At 35.4% G+C, this 27,730-nt stretch overlaps 5 protein-coding genes across 7 annotated transcripts in view; 2 read left to right on the top strand and 3 right to left on the bottom strand.

Moving 5' to 3' along the window:
• Positions 1 to 230: 230 nt before the first annotated feature.
• On the bottom strand, positions 231 to 7,241 carry LOC119834952. Of its 2 annotated transcripts, none has more exons than XM_038359509.1 (10): positions 6,704 to 7,241; positions 6,226 to 6,458; positions 5,949 to 6,052; positions 5,570 to 5,723; positions 4,521 to 4,615; positions 4,209 to 4,287; positions 3,278 to 4,023; positions 2,718 to 3,024; positions 2,179 to 2,380; positions 231 to 1,795 (listed from the first exon to the last, which is right to left on the bottom strand). In XM_038359509.1, exons 1-10 carry the CDS (start codon positions 6,910 to 6,912, stop codon positions 1,762 to 1,764), a joined length of 2,163 nt encoding a protein of 720 aa, XP_038215437.1. In that variant the 5' UTR covers positions 6,913 to 7,241; the 3' UTR covers positions 231 to 1,761. The 2 variants fall into 2 exon arrangements, with proteins under 2 accessions (XP_038215437.1, XP_038215439.1); XM_038359511.1 differs by having other exon boundaries at positions 6,226 to 6,541; positions 6,704 to 6,841.
• Positions 7,242 to 7,610: 369 nt separating this feature from the next.
• On the top strand, positions 7,611 to 15,445 carry LOC119834969 (E3 ubiquitin-protein ligase RNF185-like). The gene is made up of 4 exons (XM_038359538.1): positions 7,611 to 8,048; positions 9,731 to 9,869; positions 12,766 to 12,928; positions 14,285 to 15,445. Exons 1-4 carry the CDS (start codon positions 7,894 to 7,896, stop codon positions 14,380 to 14,382), a joined length of 555 nt encoding a protein of 184 aa, XP_038215466.1. The 5' UTR covers positions 7,611 to 7,893; the 3' UTR covers positions 14,383 to 15,445.
• A 2,051-nt stretch (positions 15,446 to 17,496) lies between these two features.
• LOC119834955 (pre-mRNA-processing factor 19) lies at positions 17,497 to 22,605 on the bottom strand. The gene is made up of 10 exons (XM_038359515.1): positions 22,438 to 22,605; positions 22,080 to 22,229; positions 21,560 to 21,693; positions 21,152 to 21,292; positions 20,650 to 20,832; positions 20,337 to 20,459; positions 19,562 to 19,680; positions 19,039 to 19,183; positions 18,685 to 18,863; positions 17,497 to 18,345 (listed from the first exon to the last, which is right to left on the bottom strand). Exons 1-10 carry the CDS (start codon positions 22,454 to 22,456, stop codon positions 18,039 to 18,041), a joined length of 1,500 nt encoding a protein of 499 aa, XP_038215443.1. The 5' UTR covers positions 22,457 to 22,605; the 3' UTR covers positions 17,497 to 18,038.
• Positions 22,606 to 23,060: 455 nt separating this feature from the next.
• On the top strand, positions 23,061 to 24,404 carry LOC119834960 (GTP-binding protein 10 homolog). The gene has a single exon (XM_038359522.1). The coding sequence runs from the start codon at positions 23,181 to 23,183 to the stop codon at positions 24,345 to 24,347; it is 1,167 nt and encodes a 388-aa protein (XP_038215450.1). The 5' UTR covers positions 23,061 to 23,180; the 3' UTR covers positions 24,348 to 24,404.
• Positions 24,405 to 25,625: 1,221 nt separating this feature from the next.
• Positions 25,626 to 27,730, bottom strand: part of LOC119834953 (BTB/POZ domain-containing protein 9) — an 11,371-nt gene continuing 9,266 nt past the window's right edge. For both annotated transcript variants that reach the window (XM_038359512.1, XM_038359513.1), the window contains exon 15: positions 25,626 to 27,706. In XM_038359512.1, coding sequence (XP_038215440.1) covers positions 27,558 to 27,706 — 149 coding nt within the window. In that variant the 3' untranslated portion in view covers positions 25,626 to 27,557. The remainder of the gene's footprint in view (positions 27,707 to 27,730) is intronic.

Here is a 27,730-nt window from a genome sequence, read left to right as displayed (position 1 = left end):
ACGGTTATATATTGCTACGGTTAGGCAAGATACGCAGGTTCGTATCCTGCCTCGTGATCAAAATTTTTCTATTCTTTCAAAATTTCTCATTTATAAAGCATTTCAATGCTATAAAACTAAAAATTAAACCTCTATATATATATGTATCATAAATGTAAGCAGTCTGATTACCAAATTATTAATCACTTAAATTACTTGTTCAAACGCAGGAAGGTTGTATTAAAACACCATTTTAATAATTATTATTTATTTTAGAACGCCGATTACATAGAATTATCAGAAAGAAACAAATATATCTAACAAATTATACATTACTGTGCAAATGAAACAAATGACAATATTTACATTTACGAAAATAATGATCACATTTCTTATGCAAAATTATACACTTAGAAGAATTAAAAAATTGCAAATAAATTCTATTGGAGTTCATAATATACTTTACGTTAAAAATATATATATCAATCATGTACCTCACTCATTTCACATACCTAAAACCCACCGAAACCGAAAGGCGCCAAATCCAAATTCAAATTGGCTACCCTATGGGCACAGCATTAAACATTCGACGAGAAAACAACATTAAAAAAAACTCCCCTCTCTTAATACGAATTATGATAAATGTAATCAGAATCAAACGAACACTGACGGAAACCAGTTAACATTTCCCACAGAGTGACTAGAGCTTAACCAGGAAACATTGTGATGTCTTTCACATGGGTTCTTTTTAGAGCAGTCTTAGCGTCCTTTGTAAACTTCCTTCCTCATAAGCAAAATTATCACTAAATATAAACACAAGTGTACAATTATATACATTATATTTGGGATATGAAGCGCCCAAAGGAAATATAATAAACATCTTCTGAATACTTCATTTCATTACCTCTCACTGGGAATCTCACTCCAAATAATATTCGAACAATATAGTTATGTATGTTTTCTAAACGAGTATATGACCTTAATCTATTTAAATGACGATGGCGTCATCATGGCGATGTAATCGCAACATTATTTTCTTATTTTATATATATTAAAACAAGTATATAGTTAGTAGGTAGATGGTTCAGTAGCAAAATCCCATAAAATACCAAGTGGCCCAGTAACAAAAAGTCTTATCGAATGAAAACATGTTTTTTTTCTCAAAATCGATTTTCACTTAAAACCACTTGTTACCTCCTGTTATCATAGCCATGACGACGCGTTTTGACAATATTCAAAGTACCATAATTACGAAATATGACATAGGGAACCCACTGCGAGACGGTAGCATCGCACTCGGGTCTGTTAACCACTGTAACAGTGTTACTCCTGACTAAAAGATATCTGTAAAAAGTAACCTAACGTTTAAAAACTACAAAGACATTCATAGGATACTGTCCGCTAGTCATATATGGTCGTTTAAGGCTAAACAATATCTTAACATTTATTCCTATAATGGCTATCATTGAGCGCACCTATTACATAAATGAAACACCAGAAAAGAAAAAATACTAAGTCTGTGAATGTAACTTGAAAGACCTGAGTGGTCCTTCGAGCCGGACATATTCAGTATGTCTGTATTCAGTATGTATAGACAATAGTACGTTATTAAATAAGATACAATATTAAATGCCACGTTTCTAGACGCGTTATGTTTGCGCTGCTGGGGTGAACACTCAATGATGGCAAATAGAATACAATTAAGATTAAGATAATGTATAAAAGGGTAATTACGTACAATAACACCAATAACATTAAACCACCTTTCCGCTGCTCCTTTTTCTAGAACTGGTAGCAGCGACCCCAGTTCACAAATCTGTAAAAAAAGGAATATTAATTACATTATATAGACCTAGATAAATAGCTGAAAATAATATAGGAAATGTGACATTTCCCGCGTGTACATGCTTCCAATTCTGGCAATTATGAGTCTGGCAACTTTGAAGTTCAAAATTGTTAGAAGTCGCTAATACACTGAAATAATTCCTCCCTTCAAAAACCCAAAACACGTCTTTTTTCTGTCGGAAAATCTCGCATAGATACCCATGGCCCCTGGGGAACGAGCCGTAGGTTAAGTTGGATTCCTACCGACTAAAACTCCACTGTGTTCCGTCGAGCCGGTTTAATAAAGGGGTCACGGGAGCTACTTATGTATGTGTGTATATGTGTGTGTGTGCGCGTGTGCGTCGGGCGACTCACTTCTTGAGCGGCTGCGGCAGCGGCAGCTCGCGCACGGCGCGCTTCATGAGCAGCGAGAGGCGCACGCGGCGCGCGTCGCCGCCGCGCGCGATGCTGCGCTGGCGCTGGCGCATGCGGCGCGCCTCGGCGCGCTCGATCACCTCCTCCAGCGAGGGCCGCCCCGACGAGCGGCCCGACGAGCGCGACGAGCGCCGCCGGCGACCTGCGCACCGCCCCACGTCTCATTAGTTACATTAAGATGTTTGATATACTATGTTATAATATGTACTTTTTATACAGATCACGATTGAAGTTTAAGAAGCGTGCATCTGCAGAATCCTAAATTTAATAGTTCTACAAACAAGATTAGTTTCATCTCTATCAGTATTTTCCATATAAGCTAGAAGAGGACAATGTTACTTCCCTAAGAAGCTTAAAATTTTACAATATGTATTTGTTTCTTTAAAAAAAACTATAAGAGAATTTGTTGAGTTGGTTGTATATTTGAATTATTAAGATATACAACAATAGTTGAAACAAACCCTGTTTAATCAACTAACCTGTAGACGGTTCAGGTTCCGTATCAGTCTCCCAGCTGTCGGAATCCTCACTCTCCGACTCTTCTGAATCATCAGACTTCGACTTGGGGGAACTGCTTGGTGTGTTTTCACCGATCCCACTATCCAGCTTCTGCCTCTTTGCCTTCCTTTTTGAGACTCCTTCATTGTCCTCGCCTTCCGCTACCTTTGGCTTAGGTCTAGAATCCTCCCAGTCCATCTCAGCTGATGTACCAGGTTCCTGCATCTTTGGTATGAATATTTCCACTTCAGATGGCATCCCTGGATTGGACGAGTCAGGTTTATCATCCTGGGAATAAAAATTTATATGTAGAACAAAACTGCCGTGAAAGTTACAAAATGACAATTTTTCAATTAAAGAATTAAATAAACAATAACAATATCTAGACCAACAGTAACACCTGTTTTATAGTCTGAACTTCAAGTCTCTCAGATCTAGACTCGAGTTTATAATTTCTAGTAAGAATAATGCAATTGTTAGTAAATCTGTGTTTAAATCTTTATTATTTATAAAAAATATTATTACAATATAAAAAACTTACATCATCATCACTACTATCATCAAGAATGGGCGTTTTTGATCGAGGCATTTTTTTAAGATTATCTTTATTTTCTCCTTCTTTGGAAGTGGAGGGCTTTTCATCATCAACCGAGTCACTAGACGATTTTCTGCTGGCCTTCCTAGATAGCTTCCCAAAATTCTTATTTCTTTTACCCCAGTACTTCTTCTTCCTCAACTTCTTAATTAATTCAAGTGCTTGATCGCTGTGGGACTCTGTTTCTTTGTCACGAGAAGTCTCACTCTTGCCATTATCATCACTTTTGCCAGTGTCTTCTCTCTTGCCATTATCTTCACTCTTGCTATTACTAAAGCCTTTGTCTGCTGCTTTATCAGACTTATTGTTGTTTTCTGTTTCTTCATCAGTCTTTGTGTTCTCTTGAGCCTTATCCTTTTGCTTTTCTTGTGTTTCATCGTCCATCTCTGTATTTGCATCGCCAGCACTTTCAACCTTATCAGTCTTTGTTTTTGGACTCTTTTCCACTGTATTGTCCGTACCATCATTTCCATCGCTATCATCATCATCGCTCGAGTCATCTTCATCACCATTTCGACTCTGACCGCTCTGTTCGTCGGAATCGTCAGAATCGTTCGACCTTCTAGCGACTCGATCGAATCGCAAGGCGCCGGCCACTCTGTTCTGACCCATACTAATCACCAGGCTTAATAAAGCATTCATTTCGTTTGCACCACTCTCCGTGTCAAGATCGTGGAGGACATTGAGGTTTTCTATAAATACAACAAAGTTTTATAACGAAAATTCAATGAACTGCTAAAGCCAAGTGTTAAACTAAGACTATATTATGTTGAATGACTAAGGACATAACATCAGTAATTAAAATAAATATAACCATTGTACAAATATAATAATCATTCATAATATACAAAAGTATTATTAAATATTATGCACTTACGAACTTCACCGCCGGGTTCAATAGGTATGCAGATCTTCCTGGGGCAGGACACACGTCGTGGTCGGCGCCAGGGCCTTTCCTAAATAGGAAACAAGTTTATTTAAAAAAATAATCTTCTTCAATTTGTGATATAAATAATTGTTTTCTCATATTGGAAAACAGTACATGTATAGACTGTGTTCAAATTGACTTCAAAACATAACTGTATTATTTATGTTATATGCCATATATGCCTTCCTAACTATTTGAATTTAAATGAATCAAACACTTTAATAGAGAATATTTAAAGCGGCATTGAACATTTCTACATACCTTGAGCTCTGGATTCCGGCGAATGACACCCTCTCTCATAGAGGCACGAACTCGCGCCCTGGCTAGTAATTGTAGACGCGGCGGCATTAAGTCGGCTGTGAAAAAACACTCAAATTATATGATTACATTACTTGATTAATAAAATAGATAAATAAAAACGTTTATTCTAAGAACACAAAAAATACAATAGAACAACAAAATGCAAACAAATAAACACTCAGAGAGATTTAAATATTGAAATTAAAAAAAAAAAGGAATTGTGTAGTGAGTCAAAGGAAATGTGTAGAAAATGTCTTTACTTAGTATTAAAGTCAGTGTCACGGGACACCAATTCTGATTTCAAATGAAGGTAAAGAACAAGAAAAAGAAAAAGAAGAAATAGTAATACAGTAATATTTAAACGATACTGAGATAGTTTATAGAGAAAATAAAAATATAGAAATATAATTAGAAAAAATACATTTGACATCTTTTATAGTCTCATCTGTGGTGGAAACAATTACATTTCAAAAAAAAATACTTAAATTTAATAATAAAACTATGTTTTGACAAAACTTTTATTCAAAACAAAGCCTAACAACAGAATGATAGCTAATTACATCTCAGACATTTTTTAGGTTTACATTTTTTAAATAGAAACATAGCTTCTATAGTCTTAGAAGTTAGAGATTGGCATCAAAAACAAAGTTTTCATTCTTTATATATTTTGGAATTATGGAAAACATTCTAATTTACTATAAATTTTTAATTGCCATTGCATTGTGGCAAAAGTTATTGTGGTGCGTGAATGCACACCTAGATACAGTCAAAAGACAAAGACAACAGATGCATTTTTTCCAAGAAATGCATTACTTCTCTGTGTTTAGAAAAAGTTACCTAAATACATAATATATTTGGTACAATATGTTTTTGATTAAAATTAGTTCTAAATTAGCCAGATACATCATATCAAATAGTTGAGTTGAGATAGTTTTATAATAGTGTGGTTGATTTTAAAATATTGTATATGATATTAATCAATATGTTCTCAATTAAACTTAAAAACTTGCCTAATTTAACACTGTCCAAAGAGTCCTCTTGAGTTGGCACTTGTAAATTCAAAAAGGACACATTTAGCAGGCTGCGTGACACCCACTTGTTCTCCGACACTCGCTTCACTTGCTGCAGAGTGTCATTGATGGGCAGCACGAGAATGCCTCCAACCTTTTATAAAAAAAAATTTTACAAATTGTAGAGTAAAATTTTCCCTCTAATTATAGAGGTAAGCAAATATATTTGTACTTTATCAATTAAGATGTTTGTAAGAGTGTGTATAACACAAAATGTTTAGTTAATAAACATTTAGTTCTGCTTTAATAGCAGTAGAATTTTAGAATTTTACATGGTCATATGTTTTGGATATTAATAATAATTTATAGGTGTAGATACCTTAATAAGATTCTTGAAGTAATTTTCATATTCTTCAGGACATCCAGCACCGCAATAAACTCGATCATAGCCACATTGAAGAGGAGCTATGCAAAGTCCATTGCCTGCATGTAATTAAATCAAACAGATGTATTATGTTAATATTCAGGTAAATAATATACAATAAACAGATTTTTAAGCTTTAAGACCTTCTTTAAGAGCTTTACAGACCAAACTTTAACAAACCAACAAGCTTTGGCTAAAACATACATATCTAAGGCAAGCTAGGAGTCCTTACCTGTGTAAAACTTAGGTTCGCAAAAGTCGAAGTCGTCCAAGGATGGTGAATTTTCAATAAACTGGCTGAGCTTCTTTGTTGCATATTCCACAATGGTTGGGTGCACCTCCACCCCATGGCTGATGCCTGCGGTGCCCAGGATCAGCCCGGCCAGAGTGCTCAGGTATCCTGTGCCCGATCCGACATTCAGGAACGACAGCCCAGGCTTCAGCTCAAGTCCCTCCATCACCTCACTAAAGAGCCATGGAACATCACTTAGATACAGAATCATGAAATTCCAAGTCTAAGTGTAGAATCAGTCCATGAATACTCTTTCCTGAGTTCAAAAAAGCCAGGTATGTTGAAATTTTTGCCAATTATCTACTAAGTAAAATAAAATCTATATTTACTGGATAAAAACATCATGTACGTAAATAACCTTTAAAGTATTAATAAATGTTAGAAAATAAAAGGTGTATACTACAAAGTGTTATATTACCTGTATATACATGGCGAAGACAAGTGAAAGGGTTCCTTCCTCCAAGCCAGATCTTTATAAGCCTGGTCTCGGGCCTCAGGTGTCATGTAATCCGCACGATCTAAAGCCCGAAATACTTTTTCTACTCGCCTAGTGCGTATATAGTTTCCACTCAATAGATTGTCTATCAACTCATTATTATCGCGACCTGAGCTCACGGCACCACCCATTTTGTTGTATAATTAATTTACTTATAAATCCTTAAGCCTCTAACTCCAATCGCAGCTGGTTTAAATTCTCTGTGACGTCACAGTTGTTTTTCAACATATTTTACCAGGGCACGTAGGTCTAGACACCATTTTATGATTTCGGTTCCTTTCTTTCTTAGTTAAGTTGCTTAATCTTAGCATACAAATATACGTAGCTAACAATTCATTACATAAACCTGAACAATAACAACGATTAAATTATTGTATTTTTCGAAAAATTTCTTTTATTTAGCAATAAATGTAATTTTAAATATTGAATATCGCAATGGCAGAAAAAACAATAATTACCATATGTGAAATTATTTGGCAGGTTTGTAAGACCATTGCCTGCTCTAAAAAAATCACTAAAATTTTATTATTCACATAACTACAAGGAACGAAGTAATAAATAAAGAAATATCTGTACAAAATAAAACCAACGATGAACAAATAAATTCATAATTACAAAATGAATGTTTCTGCTGTATTATTTCGATGATTTTCCCATACTTAATGATTTCGTCAGCACATTAGGTACCCATTCCTTTATTTCGAAGAAGTTTAGTTCACAATAAAAGTGTCTAAATTTTACTTAACTAGGTAGGTAGAGAGGTATCTATTCTTATTTTTATTAGGTATCATACGTGGCTGTAATATGATTTAGCACTTCTGTTATCTATTGCCAAAATTGACAATCAATCAGTGGTCAAACAGTGGGGTTGGTTGGGGAAGTTATTTCTCTTATTTCCGAGGTATATTGAATTCTAAAATTGTTTCAGTAATTAAGTAAAGAGATTGTTACTCTTATTGTACTGTTACCAGTGAAAGTTATTTTTGGATCTCAATGAAAACTGCGATTTTCCTTAAACGTCATATGCTGTTGTGATTACGCTAAGTGTATTGTGGAATAGATGTTTTTTGTGACGTAATAATTTAAGAAGGGTGAAAACTATTGAGCCTGTAATGGCAGAGACAAGTGAAGCGAAGCCAAGTGCATCAGCTCCTGGTGGTGATGCAGGCGGAGAGGAAGACAAGCGCGATGAACGAATGTTGGAATGCAACATCTGCTTGGATACAGCTCGAGATGCCGTTGTTAGCATGTGTGGACATTTATTCTGGTATGTTCTGTTATAGATATATACAAAAATAAATAAATAATAAATAAGTTTTGAACTGAAATTCATTTGGATGATATTATTCACATTCAAAGTTTAACCTTAGGTATGTAAATAAGTACATTATATTAATTACTTATCGAATTGTATCGTGTAATATTTGTGCATTGGCAAAATAGTAACTTGTGAATCCTAAACTTAAGCTTAATTTAAGTAAACTATAAATAATCATTTATATTCTGGTTGATGATTTGCAAATGACTTGTGCAATTTTCATACAAGTGAATGTTTTTATTTTTTAAGTACGCCAATGCCAATCATATTACAGATATAGTATCTAAAGCAAAGTGAGACAACATTTAAATGAGTACTGTTAGCTGATATTGATATTCAATAACAAGTAGGTTTTCATTTTGAGAAAAAATTAAAAACTATGGTAAACATAGAAATGGAAATTAGAGTAACTTCTTAATTATATTAATAACTGTGAAGTAAATTTCCTAAAAAGAGTTTTAATTTAAGAGAAATTTAACAGTTTTGGACATTCAAATGTTTATCGGTTTTTTTTTAATATGTATTAATAATATTATGAATTCAAAGTCAATGTCAAATATTATGGGCTTTGAAATTAGATCTTAGAAAAATTTGTGAGGGTAAAGGTAGGTAGCAATAGTAAATGGTGACATTGAGGAAAAGTCATGTTATAACATCATGTAAGTATTGCTTTTATCAATAAAATTGAATAAAAAAAGGGTTGTAAATTTCACACTTAAATTATACTTTTATAATGTTGGCCTCCTATGAGGGTTCAGGCCATAATCCACCACGCTGGCCAAGTGCGGGTTGGTAGATGTCACATGTCGTCGAACTTTTAATTCTTGGACATGCCGCTTTCCTCACGATGTTTTCCTTCACCGTTTAAGCAGTGGTGATGTTATCCACATGCGCAGATAAATTGAAAAATCAATTTATTTCCTGCACGCTCGCCCGGTCTCGAACCCTGACTTATCGATTTTGAAGTCCGAGGTTCTCACCACTGAGCCACCACTGCTTCTATGATTATGGCCTGAACCCTCATAGGAGGCCTGTGTCCCAGCAGTGGGAACATATATGGGCTGATGATGATGATAATGTTGCTTTTGAACTATCTTTATATTGATTCATATTATATAGTCAGAAGATTTTAGACTTTACTAGGTGTTTGCCCTGGATTCACCATAGTTCATATGTAGCTTATGTCACCCAAGTTGCAGCTTCCTAATGGTGAAAGAATTTTTGAAATCGGTCTAGTGGTGTTTGCATGAAAATGATACAAATAAAATAATCCTCTTTATGATATTAATGTAGGTTAGCATAAATTTGATGTTATGAAAATTAAAGTAAGCTGCATAAAAATGGCCATAATGGTTGGGTTTATTTACAATATAAATAGTCTTCTAATATAATATATTAGTATTCATATCATAGCGAAAGTAATGGCAACACTATATGGTGATTTTAATATCATTTTATTAAGCATGAATAAATCAATATATTAAGTAATGGTATAGAATTATAGGCTTATGAAAACCATTTCACAAATTTAATTATACAGAATATAAAAAATATTAGGACATATATTTAGTTTTATAATACATTTAATAATCATTTGTTTTGAAGTCTTTAAAATTGACTCTTGCTTCTAGCTGGCCATGCTTGCACCAATGGCTGGAGACGAGACCAAGCAGGCAGGTATGTCCTGTCTGCAAGGCAGCTATCAGCCGAGACAAGGTGATCCCGCTCTATGGAAGAGGGAATACAAAGCAGGAGGACCCTAGGAATAAGGTAATGCTGCCATCAAAATATTGTTTATTTACCTAAGCTTATATGTTATCATTTACTTTGCAATGACATTTGCCATAAAATAACCTAGAGCATCTGTTACTCAAAGTCTATTTCAAAATCTACTTTCGAAGTAAAAATGCTTAGTTATTAAGTATTTCTTAATACTTTATTATTCTGGTACTTATGCTACATCACTGCCAAGTATCATCAAAATTCATTCAGTGGTATTTTGCCTGAAAGACTAACAAACATACATACATCCATCCATCCTCACAAAATTTTCGCATTTATAATATTTGTGTATATTGATATATGTGAAGAAATTTTTTACGAAAAAGAGTATCTTTTAAACAATGTGGAATTTTTAGTAACAATGAAGATAACATGAAGATAACAAAATTGACCATCTTTTTGCTTTACACACATACATGTCAATTTAATTTTTAGTTTTATAGCATTGAAATGCTTTTTACAAATAAGCCCGCCTCGTGATTAAATTTTTTCTATTCTTTCAAAATTTCTCACGTAGTTGTAAAAAATTTCTAACAAAATCCATTTACTCGAAAATTATTTGCTTTATCTTTATGTTGTTTCTTTAGTTATTTTCGCCTGCATATTTTCATCGGACCATACACGTATTCGTAGTCTTTGATAATGTGTAATTACAAATTGTGATTAATTTTTTTTTTCTTTGATAAAATGAATATGTATATCGTATAGACGCGCGATACCTACATGTCATGTTTTGGAATTAATAATGACACGATATATGCACGTAAACTGATAAAATAAAGGCGCCTAAATATATGTAGGTGAATTAAAAAATTATCTCACTTGCTTAAACTGGGTAAACATAAGAAAATTATTTTAACCTTGCGAACCTAATTAGAATAACACGATGAACTCATGAAATTATTTATTGTCACCGAACCCTCGAGAAGAGTACGAAGTATGAATTGAATGTGTCCGTTTAGAGTGGGTCGACATCGAGTCTTAAATAATTGGTTACATACAGACATACGGGTGAAGTTATAAAGTGTGTTCACAAAAGGAAAGACTAAATATTATAACATAATTAACGTTGTATGATTTGCTATGGTATATTTGGTTGGTTTTAATTTATAATGAATGAAATGTTTCCCTACTTTAAGAAGTTGCCCATGTCAATCTAGCCACCCAACTATCTCGTCTCCCTAATATCTCTATGTTGTGACGTGAAAGAAAGAGAAACATACAAACTCGCATTTATAATTTAACAATAAGGATTGTCTGTTGTTTTGCATGTGTTCCTTTCTCACGATTGGAGTTATAAATAGTTATAATAGACTCCATACGTGTGACGTGAATAATTTAAATTTAAGAAGGCAAAACTAAAAAATTTTTCAATACCTACCCACATCAGTTTTTACAATAACAACTGTTGTAGCGTTTGACCGTGTACGGTCCCTTAGGTTTTTCCATTTCCTGCAACTGCAGGTTGCCACCAGTTTAAAATACAAATTCGTACGAACCTAGTATTTATAATAGACCCTTATGAAAACCCCAAAAATACATAAATCGAAGTCTCGGCCGCCCGTTTTCTGGATCAGATTTCTGTTTGGGCATTTGCTAGTGCAAATAATAAATGTATTTGTACCGCAAATATTATTTTATCACTCGCATCTTATTTAAAAATTATCTGTTTTTGTTTAAGCTCGATAAAAATGCAGTCAGGAATTTGCAGGTCACTTTAAAACGTATAAATATTTTAAAGGAAGTGCATTTTTTATTTATTTAATAAATTGTTAATTAATTATCGATTGTCCGGCTGACCTCGGCAAGTGGTGGATGACATGTACATTGTACAGTCACCCTATTGATAGGTTTTATTTATTCTAATTCGAAATTTAAATTTTGTTTTTTATTATCTTGCGTAGGTAATTGTTACTACGGCCATTTTTTTTCACCGTCACACATACAACAGATAACATATTGTTTGCTCACCTGCATTGGTCAGGCAATTTCCTGAATTTCGTGTTGCTATTCTTGGGCAAAAATATCTGAGATTAGCAGACCAAATGCCATCGAATGTCATAAATTTTAAATTTTGTTATTAATGCAGACACTAAATGGAGACGGAACTTTTTGCCCTACTTGTTATCACTGCTCGATTTGTATTGTCGAAATCATCCAACTCCAGAAATATATGCCGAATAATTAATACGATGATTTTTTTAAACACATACATCTTGATATAAGGAATATTTCAAAATGATGGTTAGTTTTTATATGATTCTTCAATAGTTTGAACGTCACTTTTGTAAAAGGTATAATAATTTTCATCCATATATAACAAAGATTGGTGACTTAGGCAGTGCGCGTACGCACGCTATAGCAAATGCATTTCCATTATCATAGACTAGCTGCGCCCCGCGGTTTCACCCGCGTAAGTCCGTATCCCGTAGGAATATCGAGATAAAAAGCTGCCCATATGTTATTCCAGTTGTCCAGCTATTTACGTACCAAATTTCATTGCAACCGGTGCAGTAGTTTCTGCGTGAAAGAGCAGCAAACACAAACACATCAAACTTTCGCATTTATAATATTAGTAGGTTGAGACTAATGGCCGGTTTCACAGCTTCTCCATGTTCTGCTTAGCAAATAAGCCAGCTAAAAATAAATCATGGCAAAAATATGTTACGATCTTATATATAAACACAATGTTAGTCTCTATACTCCTCCGAAACGGCTTGACCGATTCCTCTGAAATTTGGTAAGCATATTGGGTAGGTCTGAGAATCGGCTAACATCTATTTTTCACACCCCTAAATAATAATAGTAAGGCAGAACAGCGTTTGCCGGGTGCAGCTAGTTATATTATATTATTCAATATATAATGATTTTGTTGTTCACCCAGGTGCCCCCGCGGCCCGCAGGCCAGCGCACGGAGCCCGAGAACAACAGCGGCTTCCCGGGCTTCAGCTTCGGCGAGGGCTTCCACATGTCCTTCGGGATCGGCGCCTTTCCCTTTGGAGTGTTCACTTCCACTTTCAATTTTGGAGACCCTAGACCGAGCGCTGGTTGGTATTCCTTTTAGCAATAATTGTTGGAAACATTAGTGTGGCATTTTGTATTTGTTTTGATCTAATTGGGCAAAACAAGGCAATTTGACGTTTCTGTGTATTCGGCGGGCAGAATTTTTAATTCGGATAAAGCAGGGTTGATAAATCGTACACTTTCGAGATGGAAGTAAGTGTTTGCGTGTTGTGATGCATGAGTGATAAGATGTAATCTAATAATATGACGGGTTTTTAGCGATAAGTGCTATCTTTACAAATATTGTAAATACGAACGTGTTTTTTTTAATAATTTATTTGTTTGTTTGTCTTTCTTGCGCGTCCCATTCTCATGAGAATTTCCATTAAACACGCTAGCGAAGCCGGAAAGATAGCATTGTATAAAATCGTTTGGTGGGACAGGTTGATAAATTCAATGCATCGTAAATGCAAAATGGGGGTCAAAAATCCTTTTAAAACTTGATAATATGTTTACTTGAGTACCGTATGTAGTCAGTAGGTATCATTATGTTTGCATCCACTCAACCGGGGTGAATGAACTCGAACTATGTCGGAGACCAACATTGTTTTATAATTTGTAAAGCAATTATTTTGGGATAAATACATCACGCACGAAATCTGATCTCTATTATGAAACATTACATCTATTACATATCCAATTCTGATCCTGATGATTGATTTTTAAAATTTAATTTTAAATTTGAAAATATCTGTAGCTGTTATATATCTGTAGGTCGTTACTGTTCCAAACCATTATGAATAAAAAAAGTATGCATTAGTAAATCAACTTTTGGATTACTGTATTTATATTTAGTATATAAAACCAACGCAATATAAGCTGGCATGAAAAGTTTTGTTAATTTTAGCCCTTCGTTGAGGTATATAAATAGATTATAATGCCTTTTGTTTGTGCGTATTTTATATAATTGTTTTATAATTATTGATCAATAAATAAAATGAAACAAACGTATTAATTTTGAAATAACGTTTTTGTGCATTTCTTTTTTTTTTAATTTTTGCATGCTCTCTCTATGTTGAGACAGACCAATACCCTTGGACTTGTCCGCATAAAGGCAGCACTAATTCCTCAAAAAATGTGTCGTGAGCAATAATTATTACTTATATTAAAAACAAAGCTCCCTAAGAGAGGCAATCCTCATTATTTTTCAAACGTTATAGTACGTTGTCAATACAACGTTTATTTATTGGGACATCATCACGAGATGTCACCAAACCTATCCTTACAAATAAAGTTTGAAGTGTCCAAACCGGTTTATAACGGTTTCATAACAATCTTTATGGCTTGTGTGGTCTGAAAAAGCAAACATATTTTCATGATTTGATCGATTTGTTTTCCAGCGCCGCGCGGCACGGCCCAATACGAGGAGGAGCAGTTCCTGTCGAAGATTTTCCTGTGGGTCGCCATTTTGTTTGTGCTCTGGCTTATATTCGCATGACCAGAGGCGATGTGGGCGAACGGAGGGCGGGGCGCCAGCGGGGCGGGGCGGTGCACCCCTCGCTGCGGCGCTACACTTGCGGGACGGGCCGCGTGTTGACGCACTGTGACGCTCTGTGACGCTGTGTGACGCGGACGGACCGCGTGTTAACCTAGATGGGGCGAGCGTAGCGTTGTATGGCACAGCAATATGTAAATTATAACGGAGGTTTTTTGATTAATATGTCTAGTATACATAATATAGCGTTTCGAATCTTATAATTTTATGTACACGTGATTATTGTAGTATCAAAGCTTTGGAAAATACACATTATAATTAACCAAAAACAAATATAGTAAAATGGAGTTTAATTGAATAACTGATTGATAGGTTTTTACCTTAACCCTGGAACGATTGCTGAAAAATTGTTTTCCCTATCTAGTTTAACGCGTGATCTGTGGCTACGTGCCGTGTGAACGGAACGCAGTGCACATTGGGCTTATTGTAAAGATATCGTTTGCTTCGAGTTTAGAATAGATATTTTTTAGTGATTACTCACAATATGTGACGATCGGATGATCGTCGATTGTCAGTTAGCAACATTTTTGAAGTGATCATTATTTTCACACGACTCTCGCATTTCTTTAGAACAATCACACGGACGTTTTCTTTACATATTTAATATTATTATTGGTCAGTATGAAATAGTATTTATTTATTTAGTTTTCATTATTTAGACCCCGTTTGCTTCGTACTTATGACGCGAACGCTCTATACCCTAGAGTCGGTTGAAGTTACTAAAACTAGTAATTACAAAGTAAAAAGCAATAAAAATTAACTTTATCTTAAATTTAAGCCCGCGTCTCAAGTCCAGGCTTCGCTGTCTAAGTCACTGTTGCTTAAGGTCACTGACCATCTAGCGGAACTCCCGTTCATGTGTGCAAGGCCTTAGGTGTCGAAATAACTAAGCTAAATACTAAGCTAACTATGTGATAGAAAACGTCGCTTTCACGTATATTATATTATTGATAACGTTATAGAAATTAGTCGGTCAGAAAAGGCACTAAGAGTTCATTAATTAATTTAAAAAAATCGTAAACTACCATTGCGTGAAATGACTAAAAATAATTGTTTTATAAATAGTGCTACTTAAATACATTGTATTATATTGAAAATTATTAGATAAGACTCGGACAAACCACCACTTTGTAAAGCTAAACTCAGATCTCCCCGTGACCACGCTCACTGTAAAGTGTTCGAAACGTCGGGTTAATAATATAATGAAACCCGACGGATTTTTAACGCGATTTATTCATTATCTTATTTGAATCTCCCTATGACCACGCTTGCTTTAGTGTTCGAAACGTCGGGTTAAATAATATAGTGAACAAATCGCGTTTAAAGCCCGTTTAAAAGTCTTTAATTTTTTAATATATAATACTCGCGTAAAATCAAACACAACAAAATACTATAATCCTATCTGTTGCACAGTGTCTAAAATAAGTGCATTTTGATCTAAATAACATGTCATCATTTATAGAACTTGATTTTTAAACGAAGCCCTTTTGCTGGATTGGGCACTAGAAAAAAATGTAGTAAAGTGCATCGTATGTTGTTGACCTAAGTTCCAAATTACATAGTTGTACGTGTTTTTATAAAACGTATCGCAAATTCAACAGGTACTGAAGCTGTTTTCACCGTCTCGAAGGCTTTATAGAAAGCACTAAAATGATCTTATTACATTCCTTTATTCGTCCTCTATTATCATCTAAAAGTTTTAATTATATGCATAAAAACAGAAAAAGTAGAAATAGATCAAAATAAAACCAACATGCAACTCTTTAAAAATGGTATAAATTTTTATAATCACGCGTTTGAACAAAGGGTATAACTCACAAATAATATCAATTTACCTGATGTTAAATGCAAAAATAAACAAAATCTTATAAAATATCTGAATTTGATAGATAGATACCAGGTAGGTACAAATCGCTTTTTTAACATAGTCACTTAAAACATTGATAAATTTAGACTCTGTTTACGATAAAATTGCATTTGTAAATAGACATTCGTGCCACTGTAAGTTTGGAGATATTGTAGATTATATTGGTGGGGTTGGTTAGTAGAGTTAAGTTGTAAGGCGTCATCTAAATAATCCCGGAATCCGAAATCCGGAACATGGCAACCTGTAAACGTTACTGCAATATCTTGAGAAGCAAACGCAAGAAACAAATCGAGTTGCGTAATAGGCTTCACATAAGCTCTGAAAGCTAGTCACACGATAATATATAATTGAGGACGTATTAATGAAAGTTCTCTTTTGTCTTCGATAGACAAAAACCCGACTAAAACAGTCCTCAGATGTTGTCAAAAATCTAGTCGCTGTCGAAAGAAACGCTTAAGCAAAGTCAAGTCTATTAGCGTTACATTAAGGTGTATTCACAAAACGTACTAAAGCCAATGAGTGTTAACGCCAATAAACGGCCTAAGGTCGCTGGTCAATGTACAGCAAGAGAAATTCTACCTTATTCTTTTTATTTAAAGTCGGATTTTGCAGCACACCAAAACCACCACCCTGGATTGACTTCAATTAAGGATATTTTTGTGGCGATTGCGTAATTAGTTGTTTTAATCGAAGACTTTTGAACACGTACACTCAGCTTGTTATCTAAAGCTCAGATGACGCCTTATTTTTAAGTTATAATTTTAATAAATCTCGTTATATTCGCAACGCTACAGCGCTTAAGGCGTTTGTTAAATTTGAAATTGTTTTAAACCTGTTAACTCTTGTATCATAATTGTATATACTTTGCAAACTGTATGTAAATTATTGTAATAAAGATTTATGAATTGAGGCTTATTGTTGTTTTCTTTTAATCATAACATATAACCTTCGAACTAATATGCTCATCAGGTTCGTGACGTAATACCAACTAATATTCTGAAGTATCTTAGTCTTTCGCGTCGCAAAGAAGCGATTTATTGATATGATATTTATTTCTGGAGAGAGGAGGCTAGTTAGGCTATCTTATTTCCATTGACTCCGCGAGCGAAGCCGCAGCAGCAGAGTTAGTATACTATAGATATATCTTGTCTTGTAATATCGGATTTAAGAGTTATAATAAAACAACTGACTTATATGGTCACTCAATTTATTTGCATATACTATTTTAACAATAGAGTTGTATGTACTTATGCTAGAGTTGTTATTGAATCTGTCATTTGCATCAATCATCACTCGTCCAGACTTTCGTACAAAAGTATTAACTATAATTACTAAATAATTATTAATTACACTTAATTAAACTTGACACTTATAGCTGTAAAATATCAGTATCATGCAAAGTCATTTCGCAGTTGAATTTCTTACACTATAACAATTTCTTAAAGAAAATTTTGAAAAGAATACCTTAGCAATTCATTTATTACCATTAATTTACGATCTGTTAACAAACGAATCACGCTAAAATCTGACCAATCCACTCACTTACAAATAAATCAATATTGAACACCAATAGTTTTTCAAAGAAAGACGCGAAGAATTGATCACATTACGTTAAGAAATTTATTCATAAGCGGGTAGTTTCGAAACTGACAAAAAGTTTGTATCAGCAACAAAAAAAAATTCCAAATCGGACATCTCTCTATACCTACATGTAACATTGGCGAAGGCGAGGCTACTCGATGCCGTACAGCTTGAGGGTGCGGTCCATGCTGGTGGAGGCGATGTACTGCGCGTTCTTGCCGAAGCGCACGCCGGTGGCGGAGGCGGTGTGGTCGTTGAACACCTTGAGCTCCTGCCACTGGCGGCACAGGTACACGCGCACGTCGGAGCCGGCCACCGCCAGGTAGGTGCCGCTCTGGTCGAAGCACAGCTCCTTGATCGCGTAGCCCTCCTCCAGCTGGATCGTCTTGAAGTTCTTCAGCTTGCGCAGGTCCCACAGCTTCACGCACGCGTCCTCCGCCGCCGTCGCTAGGTAGTACCTGGTGTGAGACGGTGTGAGTTTAGCGTGTTATTGGAGGAGGAATTTTATATGAAGCTCTTTAATACATTGTTATCTAGCGAAGTGTTTGATGATTTGATGAAAGCTCAAAAAAGCCGTCAATGTGAATGACCACAATGACATATTATTTTTCTAACATGCATCATATTGGTTTCAGTATTTATCTTTGCATGTAGTGTGTGATAGATGCAGAGTTTATATAAAAATAACGTAGTAATTCTATTACGAAGTTTATTTACTGACCATAATGTCTGAACATGTTATTTCTCCATTTATTGCTATCCTACCATAAACTAACTCTAGTCTAGAGTGTACTCACCCGTTCTCAGAGAAGGATATGGAGGTGACGGGCCCCACGTGTCCGGGGAAGTTGGCCACGTTGCTCTGCTCCTTCAGGTCCCAGATCTTCACCTGCGAGTTCTCGGTGCCGGTGCCGAAGATCAGTCCGTCCGGATGGAATTGCGCCGTCGTCAGGCTGATGCCGGAGGAATCGCTCACCTGTAATATTTATATTACATGTTATAGTATGTAACGGAATCGACTTAGCGCCATATTGTGACGTCAGTTATTATCAAATTGACAAATGGGTGGGTGGGTGAAATTAGCATCGTGGGGCTCCGTGAGCTCGCAGCGTGCACCTGGTGGACTTTAGGGAAAAGTTATCTGTAGGAACCTTAGTGAGCAGCGCGCCGGTGCGTATGTCGGAGAAGGCCCAGCTCTGGTCGGTGGAGGTGGACAGCACGTAGTCGCCCGTGGGGTGCAGCGACAGCCCCGTCACCGGACCCTCGTGCGAGCGCAGCAGCACCACCGTCTGCGATCTGGGGACGAGTGGCTAATGCGTTTATGCCTTATTTTGATACAGACTTTTGGATTTATAAGATAAAAACTACCTTCAAAAATCGGTTCACCCAGTCAAATGTTATAAGGGAATAATACAAAAACAAATACAGTCGAATTAAGAAACTCCACCTCTTATAAAGTCGATTGAAAAAGGGAGTGGTTTCTTAATTCTCGTTCAAAATCTTTTTCAACCGACTTCCAAAACGGATAAGGAGGTTCTACATTGGTCTGTATGTATTTATTTCTTTAATTTATGTTTTTATTAAGTTATTTTTTAAGTTAAGTTGAAAGTTCTTAGAGCACCCAAAAATTCTTTCAAAACAAATTCCAGTGCAGATAAAAGGTGCGTCACTCACGTGGGCACGTTCCACACGCGTATGGTGTGGTCGGGCGACGCGGTGACGACGGTGTCCTCATCCGGGTGGTAGATGACGCGCGTCACCTTCTTCGTGTGGCCCTTCAGGATCGCCACCACCTGGGCGAGGGTGAATAGTCGTTTAATTTTTTTTTTTTTGGGATATCTACCACATGGTGATCTGATTTAATAATAAAACCTGTGAGGCATTTCTTAAGCTTCGTGTAGACGTAGTGTATTCCTCAATCGCCCTATATGATTAAAGCCTGACAGAAGAGAATGAGTCTGAGTGACTTAAAATAGATAGACCTTTACTCATTTCATACAGATGTATCATTTGTGGGGTTTTGGCAGCTCTGTATTTACAGAAGCAATTTTTTTAAACACTTTTACTATTAGAATGTTGCATCTGTAGGGAGTTACAGGCTAGTCTTTTTATCCCGGGTTAACCCGGGCGAAACGGCTAGTAATATGTATTTAGTAACATCTCATTTAAATATATTGGTCTTGTATGCAAAGATTAATTGCATTTTGTTAAAAATAGAAAGCTTTAACATTAGTGGGTGAGAATGGAGGAAATCGGTAAGTTGGTAAGCTATATGAAAATTACATATTAACATAAATATAAAACATTAACAAAAATTAAAACTGTAAGTTCCTGTTTCGCTAATGGCTTATATTGTCCCTGATAGCTTATTTGCCGCTTTTAATTGTAAATTTACATACATTATATGGCATTTTAACTGACAGATAAACTATATTAGATATGATTGTACCTGTTCAGTATCCTTGTTGAAGACGGTAGCGTTGCGGTCGTTTCCACCAGTCAACAGGCGGCTGTGGTCCGACGGGTTGATGTCCAGCGATAGGATACCGGGCACGCTGGCCGAGTGGAGACCCTAAAAATGATGATGATGTTTTTCTCAAAGACTATTAATTGCTAGACACCAATAAAATTAGAGAATTAGTATCATGATTCCTTTCAGCCTTTTTCAGTAATCCTCAATTCGTTTTGGACTTCCGTCTACCAGGCCCACTTGAAAACATCACTCTGTATACAAGGCCTTAATAAAGGTAGGAGGGACTCACCGGGTGTGAGGCGAGCGTGAGGAAGGCCCGGATCTGGTCGGGCGGCTGCAGGCCGTCGGGCACGGTGCGGCCGCGCCGCTTGCGCTCCTGCGTGAGCGCCGTGGCGCGCTCCTGCAGGCGCGACACCACCTCCGCCGACATGCCGATGGCCACCGCGCCGCCGCCGCCCGCCGCCGCTTCCGCCTGCAAGTATTTCATACTCAAAACCCGAACATTCTCATTGTTATATGCATTTTGAGATTGTAACTGTTGATCAAGTTGCAATTTCGTAATTAAATAGAAAGTGAAATTTTATGTTATTGCTTTCTCTAGAACTTGGAGATTTGAAATTTTATCACAAAAAAAATCATAACGACATGTTGTGAAGCATGAACGCATCCAGAAGTCCTACGTTATTTACATAATATAACTTGTAGATTTAATTCACCATTATACATTATTTCTCACTAGTTTTAATAGCACATCTGATCACTATATTCCTCTGTATTCAAGATGTCCTTACCGCATGTGCCGGTTGTGGTGCGACAATACCAGCTTGGGGCTTAAGTGTAGCGAGGGCCTCTCGGGCGGCCGTCACCTCCTTCGTTAGACGCGCGATCACTCGGCAAGCAGCGTCATGTTGATACAACGCGTGACTTAATTCCTGTAAATATTTTAAAATCTTAACTTATGAGAAAATATTCCCATTATAGGATAAGTAATTAGTTCGTTAAGTTATCATAAACTGCTTTTTAGTGAAACAGTGAATCTCGGACATTTTCAGATACAACTCTATTTTCTTTTAATACCTATTAATGTAGTGTTGTTGCAATTCTGACAATCCTTATCAAATTATGTTTAATTTTACATTCATTACATCACTTTCATGATATTTATTTACCATTTTATTCACCTGGCTTTATTTAATTACCTGTCTGGCAGTCTGTAACTGCTGCCTCTGTGTGAATGTGTGTAGCATGAGAGCGTCCCACTCATCCTGCATGCTCTTCAGAGTGGCTGGAATGGATGTGGCACTCGGTGGCTTTGGTTTCACAATGGGAGGGGCTGGAACATAACAATATATATAAATATATATAGGAAAAATCAAGGATTCTAGACTAGATGAGTACAAACACTTTATTTTTTTATGTACTTTTGCATTAATCATAAATATCATTTCACCCATTGTTCAGGTAAAATATGGTGAGGACTGGCATATTCGGCATGATCCTGAATGTTAAAGTTGGTAAATTAAATCATTTCCAATATGAACTTAACCAGCTGAATGGAAGAGAGGAAATGTATGTGTAGCATGCTACTATTTCACACTAGTCTTCTGGAGGGGGTGGTACTTCCCTGATGCGACCGAGCCCAATTCGTGCCGATGCGTACTCGACTCCCACACACATAAGTTTTTATTTTTATTTTCATAATAAATCATGTCAACTTACTCTTAATTTCAATAAGATCTTCAACCCTTAATTCTTTTCCACTGATTGGATCTACGCCATTTTCTATAATGTATTTCTCAATAATACGTTTCTCGAACACCGCTCCTGAAGAAGGAGACACCACAGGGACTTCCGGCACTTCGTTTGATACTACAACAAACAAATTAGGTTAGAAGTTTAACGTGAGTTTTGAAGCAACTTCGATTCTTCTTTCCTTTAACATTTAAACAAATTATCTTTATATTTGTGAAGACTGATATTTTTGCTCTGGTAAATATAACATCATAAAAATGTTTCGGATAAAAATGCTTCTGGTGGCAACCGGTGCGCATAAGTTATTTACGTTTGGGACACATACTTGCACAATACAAAGCCATTTTATATCACGATTATTTTCGTTTTAGTCGCAGAAAGAACATTAATGGAACCCTTTGAAAAGTTGTATCCGACAAATTTTTCAGAAATTATATTTATTAAATTATGACAAAACACTGTCTTGCAAGCTACTTTCATACTTTGACACACAATACACAGATTAAGAACTAGTTACTCGTTTGACACAAATATGACATTTCATTTCACGGTTCACATTTTTACTGCAGATAAGTACAATGTATTAATCTTTTGTTAAAGGTTTAGGTGGTACGTTTACGTACGTAGGTAGGTACGTTTTTGTACCTTAAAACTGGCTAGAATACATGCTTTTAAGATTGCAATTTTTACAGGTCATTTGTGCGAGATGCAGACTAGACGCGAGAGAAACAAATAAAAACTTAATAAATAAAAATAATACGAAACACAGATATTATGTTCCTACTATTTCACGCCGGTCTACTGCTTAGGTGTGTACTTTCCCGGTGTAAAGCGTGTTCGACTTCCAAATAAATTTTTCTTTACAACCGTGACATTGTCTAGTTTATACCACGGCGTCACACTATTGTATGGTTACTTACTCTGTGATACTATCAACTATATTAATCTGTGGTCAATGGTCATTGTCAAATAAATAACCTCTAAAATGACAGGTAAATTGTAAATACTCTTGTTTTGTTTATATTTCTAGTAGTAGTATAAGGAAATTATAACATAGGATATAACAAAATGGTTTTAATAAGTAGAATATTGTTTAGTGTAAAAGAGTTCAAAAAGCCCAGGAAGTATCTACGAACCAAATTTATTGATACAGTTAGACTTCATGTTAAAGGTGGAACGGGAGGAACAGGCCTTCCAAAATACGGAGGTATGGGAGGGCAAGGCGGCTGTGTATATTGCATTGGAAAGGAAGAAGCCAATTTGGGAAAAATTATGGGTCAACATCGTGGCAAAACAATATGCGCCGGACACGGCGAAGATAGTCGTAAAAATAGAATTGTTGGAACACCGGGTACCGATGTGAAACTGGAAGTGCCCTTAGGTGTCACTATTTTCCGTGAAGATGGTCATGTTATAGGGACTATTGATAAGGAAGACCAAACCGTCATAGTTGCCAGAGGAGGTCCTGGTGGGAAGCCCGAAAACAATTTCCTAGGTCATTTCGGTCAGATTCACCACATACGGCTAGATCTTAAATTGATAGCAGACATCGGTTTAGTTGGTTTTCCGAATGCAGGCAAAAGTTCACTTTTAAAAGCTATTTCAAGAGCAAAACCACGAATAGCAAACTATCCATTCACAACTATCAAACCAAACAAAGGTATCATACAATATGAAGACATGAGACAGATCTCCATTGCTGACTTACCTGGTCTTATTGAGGGAGCACATAACAATATTGGCTTAGGACATAAATTCCTCAAACATGTAGAAAGAACAAAATTGTTATTATTCATTGCTGATGTGGAAGGATTCCAGCTTAGCCCTAAACATGCAAAGCGGACATGTTTAGAAACAGTTTTACTTCTCAACAAAGAATTGGAGCTATATGATCCTGAACTATTAGAAAAACCTGCAATTTTAGCTGTAAATAAAATGGATATAGAAGGAGCTGATTTAGTATTTCAGGAAATAAAAGAATCTTTTCAAAATATACAAAATGTGATAAACAGACTGCATATATCTGAAGAAATAGTTCCAGAAAATGTTGTATCATTTGAGGATATTATTGAAATATCAGCATTAAAAAGAGAAGGCATAGATCAGCTAAAGAACTTGCTCAGGAAAAGATTAGACCAATATGCAGAAGAGAATAATCCAGATATCATAGATGCAAGTGAATTGTTTAGAAAAAATAAAGATATTGTGAGGGAGAGGGGACCTAGAATCACTTAAAAATTAATTAATGTTAAATATAGTGTGTAAATAAAGACAATGTAATATAATAAATTGTACGAAACTTATTCTAAACACTACTTTTATTAAATGATGCAACTATAATACCGAAAGAAGTTGTTTTTCTTCAGTTTTTACCCTATATTTCATACTTATTCCTGCAATGCTTCTATCTATATATATATATCTCTCACATGACTAAGGTTTTTTTTATTAATGACCAAAATGAACACTTGTCCTCAATTTATTTTTATCAAGGTCTTAGGTACAGAATCCATATTGTTGATGAAAGTGGAATAAGCTTTTTGGTTGCTTTTGTCTCCGCTTGGATATGAAAATAAAAAAAAAATTTAAAGACCTTACAAAGTTTTGTGACTACTTCGCAAGTAAATAACATTTCTACACAAAGTTTTAAATGAAGGCTTCTAAGTTCTTTGCAGCTGTACAGGGAAAATAAAAATGCCTCACACAGATTATTTATTTTATTATAATAATGTTCTACAGGATTCTTACAAAACTACACATCTGCACTAACATTACTTATGCTATAACATTCAATTCTATCACAGTCCATACCTCTGACCACGCTAGAGCGCACAGAGCCGCAATCCTTCAAACAAGCATAACATTAAAGCAATTGTTCTGTTGGGAACTAGATATCATTAACGTATTTTATTAACCATCTTTGAAGACCTTTAAATTACGATAACATTGCCATGCAGACTAACCAACAATAAGACGTCATGTACTCATAATTACAAAGGCGCAACAATTTGAAAAAAGTAAAACAGCTTTTCTTTGTTTTTAAGGACATACAAATAATGATTGTTGGTAGTTTAATGCCAATATTTAAGTTGTTTGCTGGTGCTCTTATCTTTCCGCATGAAAGCCTATCTTGTACTTGCATTTTTCCATTTCTATTCGCGAATAAGTGAAATAATACAAATTCTAAACAATAAGTATATAACCACATTCTTATTTAATATTACAAGAAACCTGTTCTTACAACTAGAATTTTATTAGTATTCATGATATTAATTCAGTAAAACAAATATTTGCTACATTTCAGGTAAATTCTATTTCTACTTTGATATTTTTATACTAAAAAGAGTTGTAAATAGATAAAATTGTTCAGTCATAAAGTTGGTATGAATCAAGTTTTTGCAGATTGTCCGTGGATGTTACATTTTTAATAAGACATTAATCACAACCACTTAATAAAAATAATATGTTGATAACTTATGCCCAGTGACACAATAATTGGCAAAGAAATATTATTCAATAAATAAAATCAATCGCTTAATAATATATATTTAGGTGTATATATATTCGATATTTACTATATAGTTCTGAAAACAGAGGGAAATTCTTTAGTGTAAGAACTAAGCATATTATCTACCACTTCAACTTTATTGCTTAGGCACATACAGTGTTGGCGCCAAGAGTTATAACAAAAAAAGCATGTAATCTTCACTTAACTTATTTAATTATGCGCAAATTAGTAATTACTATTATTGCCTAATCTTGTATATTTAGTTTAGTTGCAATATTTAATTATGACAGAGTTAATAGATAAAATAAAAAAAGTATTATTCAATGGAATATTTCCAAGAGCAGGCAGGGTTAATATTATTATTTTAAAAATAATACAATCAAAATATTCTTCTTCATAATTTTACTTGAGCGTTGATATAATACTTTACTTCATAGTACTGGAACTCTCTAAAGAAGCATTCATTAAAATTAGTTAACATTAATTGAATATATACAATAAAGGTGGGTTAGTTATGGTATATTTTAATTAAACATTGTTTTCCACCTGCTCCGGGAATATAGACATGCATTCTACATATTTACAGACTAGACAACACTAATAAACCTTATAAATACAAACATAACTGTAAACCATAAAATAACATTTAATTCTTATAATAAAACGATACCAGAGTCTGAGACCACAGTTACACTGATGTCCCTTATTAATTAAATCCATTTTAGTCATTTTTCTGATAACTTATTTCTACATCGTTATTATTAATATATTGGATGTCGTTAATTTCACAATATAATAAATATATAAGAAGGCTTGCAGTAGTATTGGCCAATTGGTTATTGTTTAAAATGAAAAAAAAAGACGAAAGTTAAAAATAATTGATTTTAGATTTTACACATTAAATCAATTAAAAATAAATCATGTGCTTCGAAATTCAATTTAATCTTAAAAATGTTATTTTCAAGTCTACACTCAATGATAATGACAAATGGTATTCGAATTTACTAAAGAAATATAATCTGAAAGAATATATGTAAGTATTTTATATTGTTCAGAATGAAATCGGAAATATATTTTGATATGAATACGAGTCTTTTTACAAGCTTACATTTTGGAATATTTTGCAATGTCTCACAACACATCACAATTCATATCACATTATTTTATATTTCATTATTAATATGAATATAGTATTATATCAAGGATTGTTTTAATCAAGACAATTCGAAATTTGCTTCACAAAATCTCACACATTTTAGCATCTTCTTTTTGTGTAACTAACACACAAACTTTAGTTAATTAACTAGAATTTAACAGATCGAAAATTTGCCAAACTTTATTAGTACATCTTATGTTTTGTTTGTTCATTTTTACGAATTGATATGAGGATCAGCTCATATTTGCGCTCCAATAATGCTATCGAAATTCTGCTTATTTTTTACCACTATGAGATATACGACCGATGCATTATTATTTTTGCGTCTCTCTCGGGTAGTCTGGTACACCACAGCTTTCAGATTTGTGAAATGCGATTGGTGCACTGTAAGGTAACTAAACCAGTAATGGTAAGTGCTCCAATAATGTTCAGTTGGAGAAAGAAAAGCTTCACCATATTACATATACCAAATGGAAAAGAAAGATTATGCAATAACTACTTTGATAAATTTTTAATAATGCTAATTATTTTCTACCATGGTTGGAGCGTGAACCTTAGATCATTTCATAACGAATTATGGCAGCGCGATAGTAATTCGTCTATCGCATATAAAGTGCGATTAGTGTAGATAGTTAGTGCGTTTGGTGCAAACCCTCACCCCACATACACGTCGAGTCGGGTCCATCTCAGGGTTGTCGCTCTGCAGTTGTGATGCGGTGAGTTACCCTGTGGGGTGGGGAGGGGGTGCGGGCGCTCACCAGCTGCACAGCCAGAGGAGCAGTTAGTCGATCGCCTCGTAGCGCTCCTCCGCCTCGGTGGCGGTCTCGGCGACGGGCAGGGCGCGGCGCGGCGGCTCCGGGGCGGCGCCCTCGCGCGCCGGCGACGGCGAGCGCCGCTCCTGGCTGCCGCTGCTCGCGTTGCTGCTGCCGCCTGGCGCCCGGGGGTTGTGTGGTT

Source organism: Zerene cesonia, chromosome 20 (assembly GCF_012273895.1).
Source record: "Zerene cesonia ecotype Mississippi chromosome 20, Zerene_cesonia_1.1, whole genome shotgun sequence".
NCBI classification, from domain to species: domain Eukaryota; kingdom Metazoa; phylum Arthropoda; class Insecta; order Lepidoptera; family Pieridae; genus Zerene; species Zerene cesonia.
Note: the sequence above shows the minus strand (reverse complement) of the source record. Positions and strands in the feature narration are given on the sequence as shown.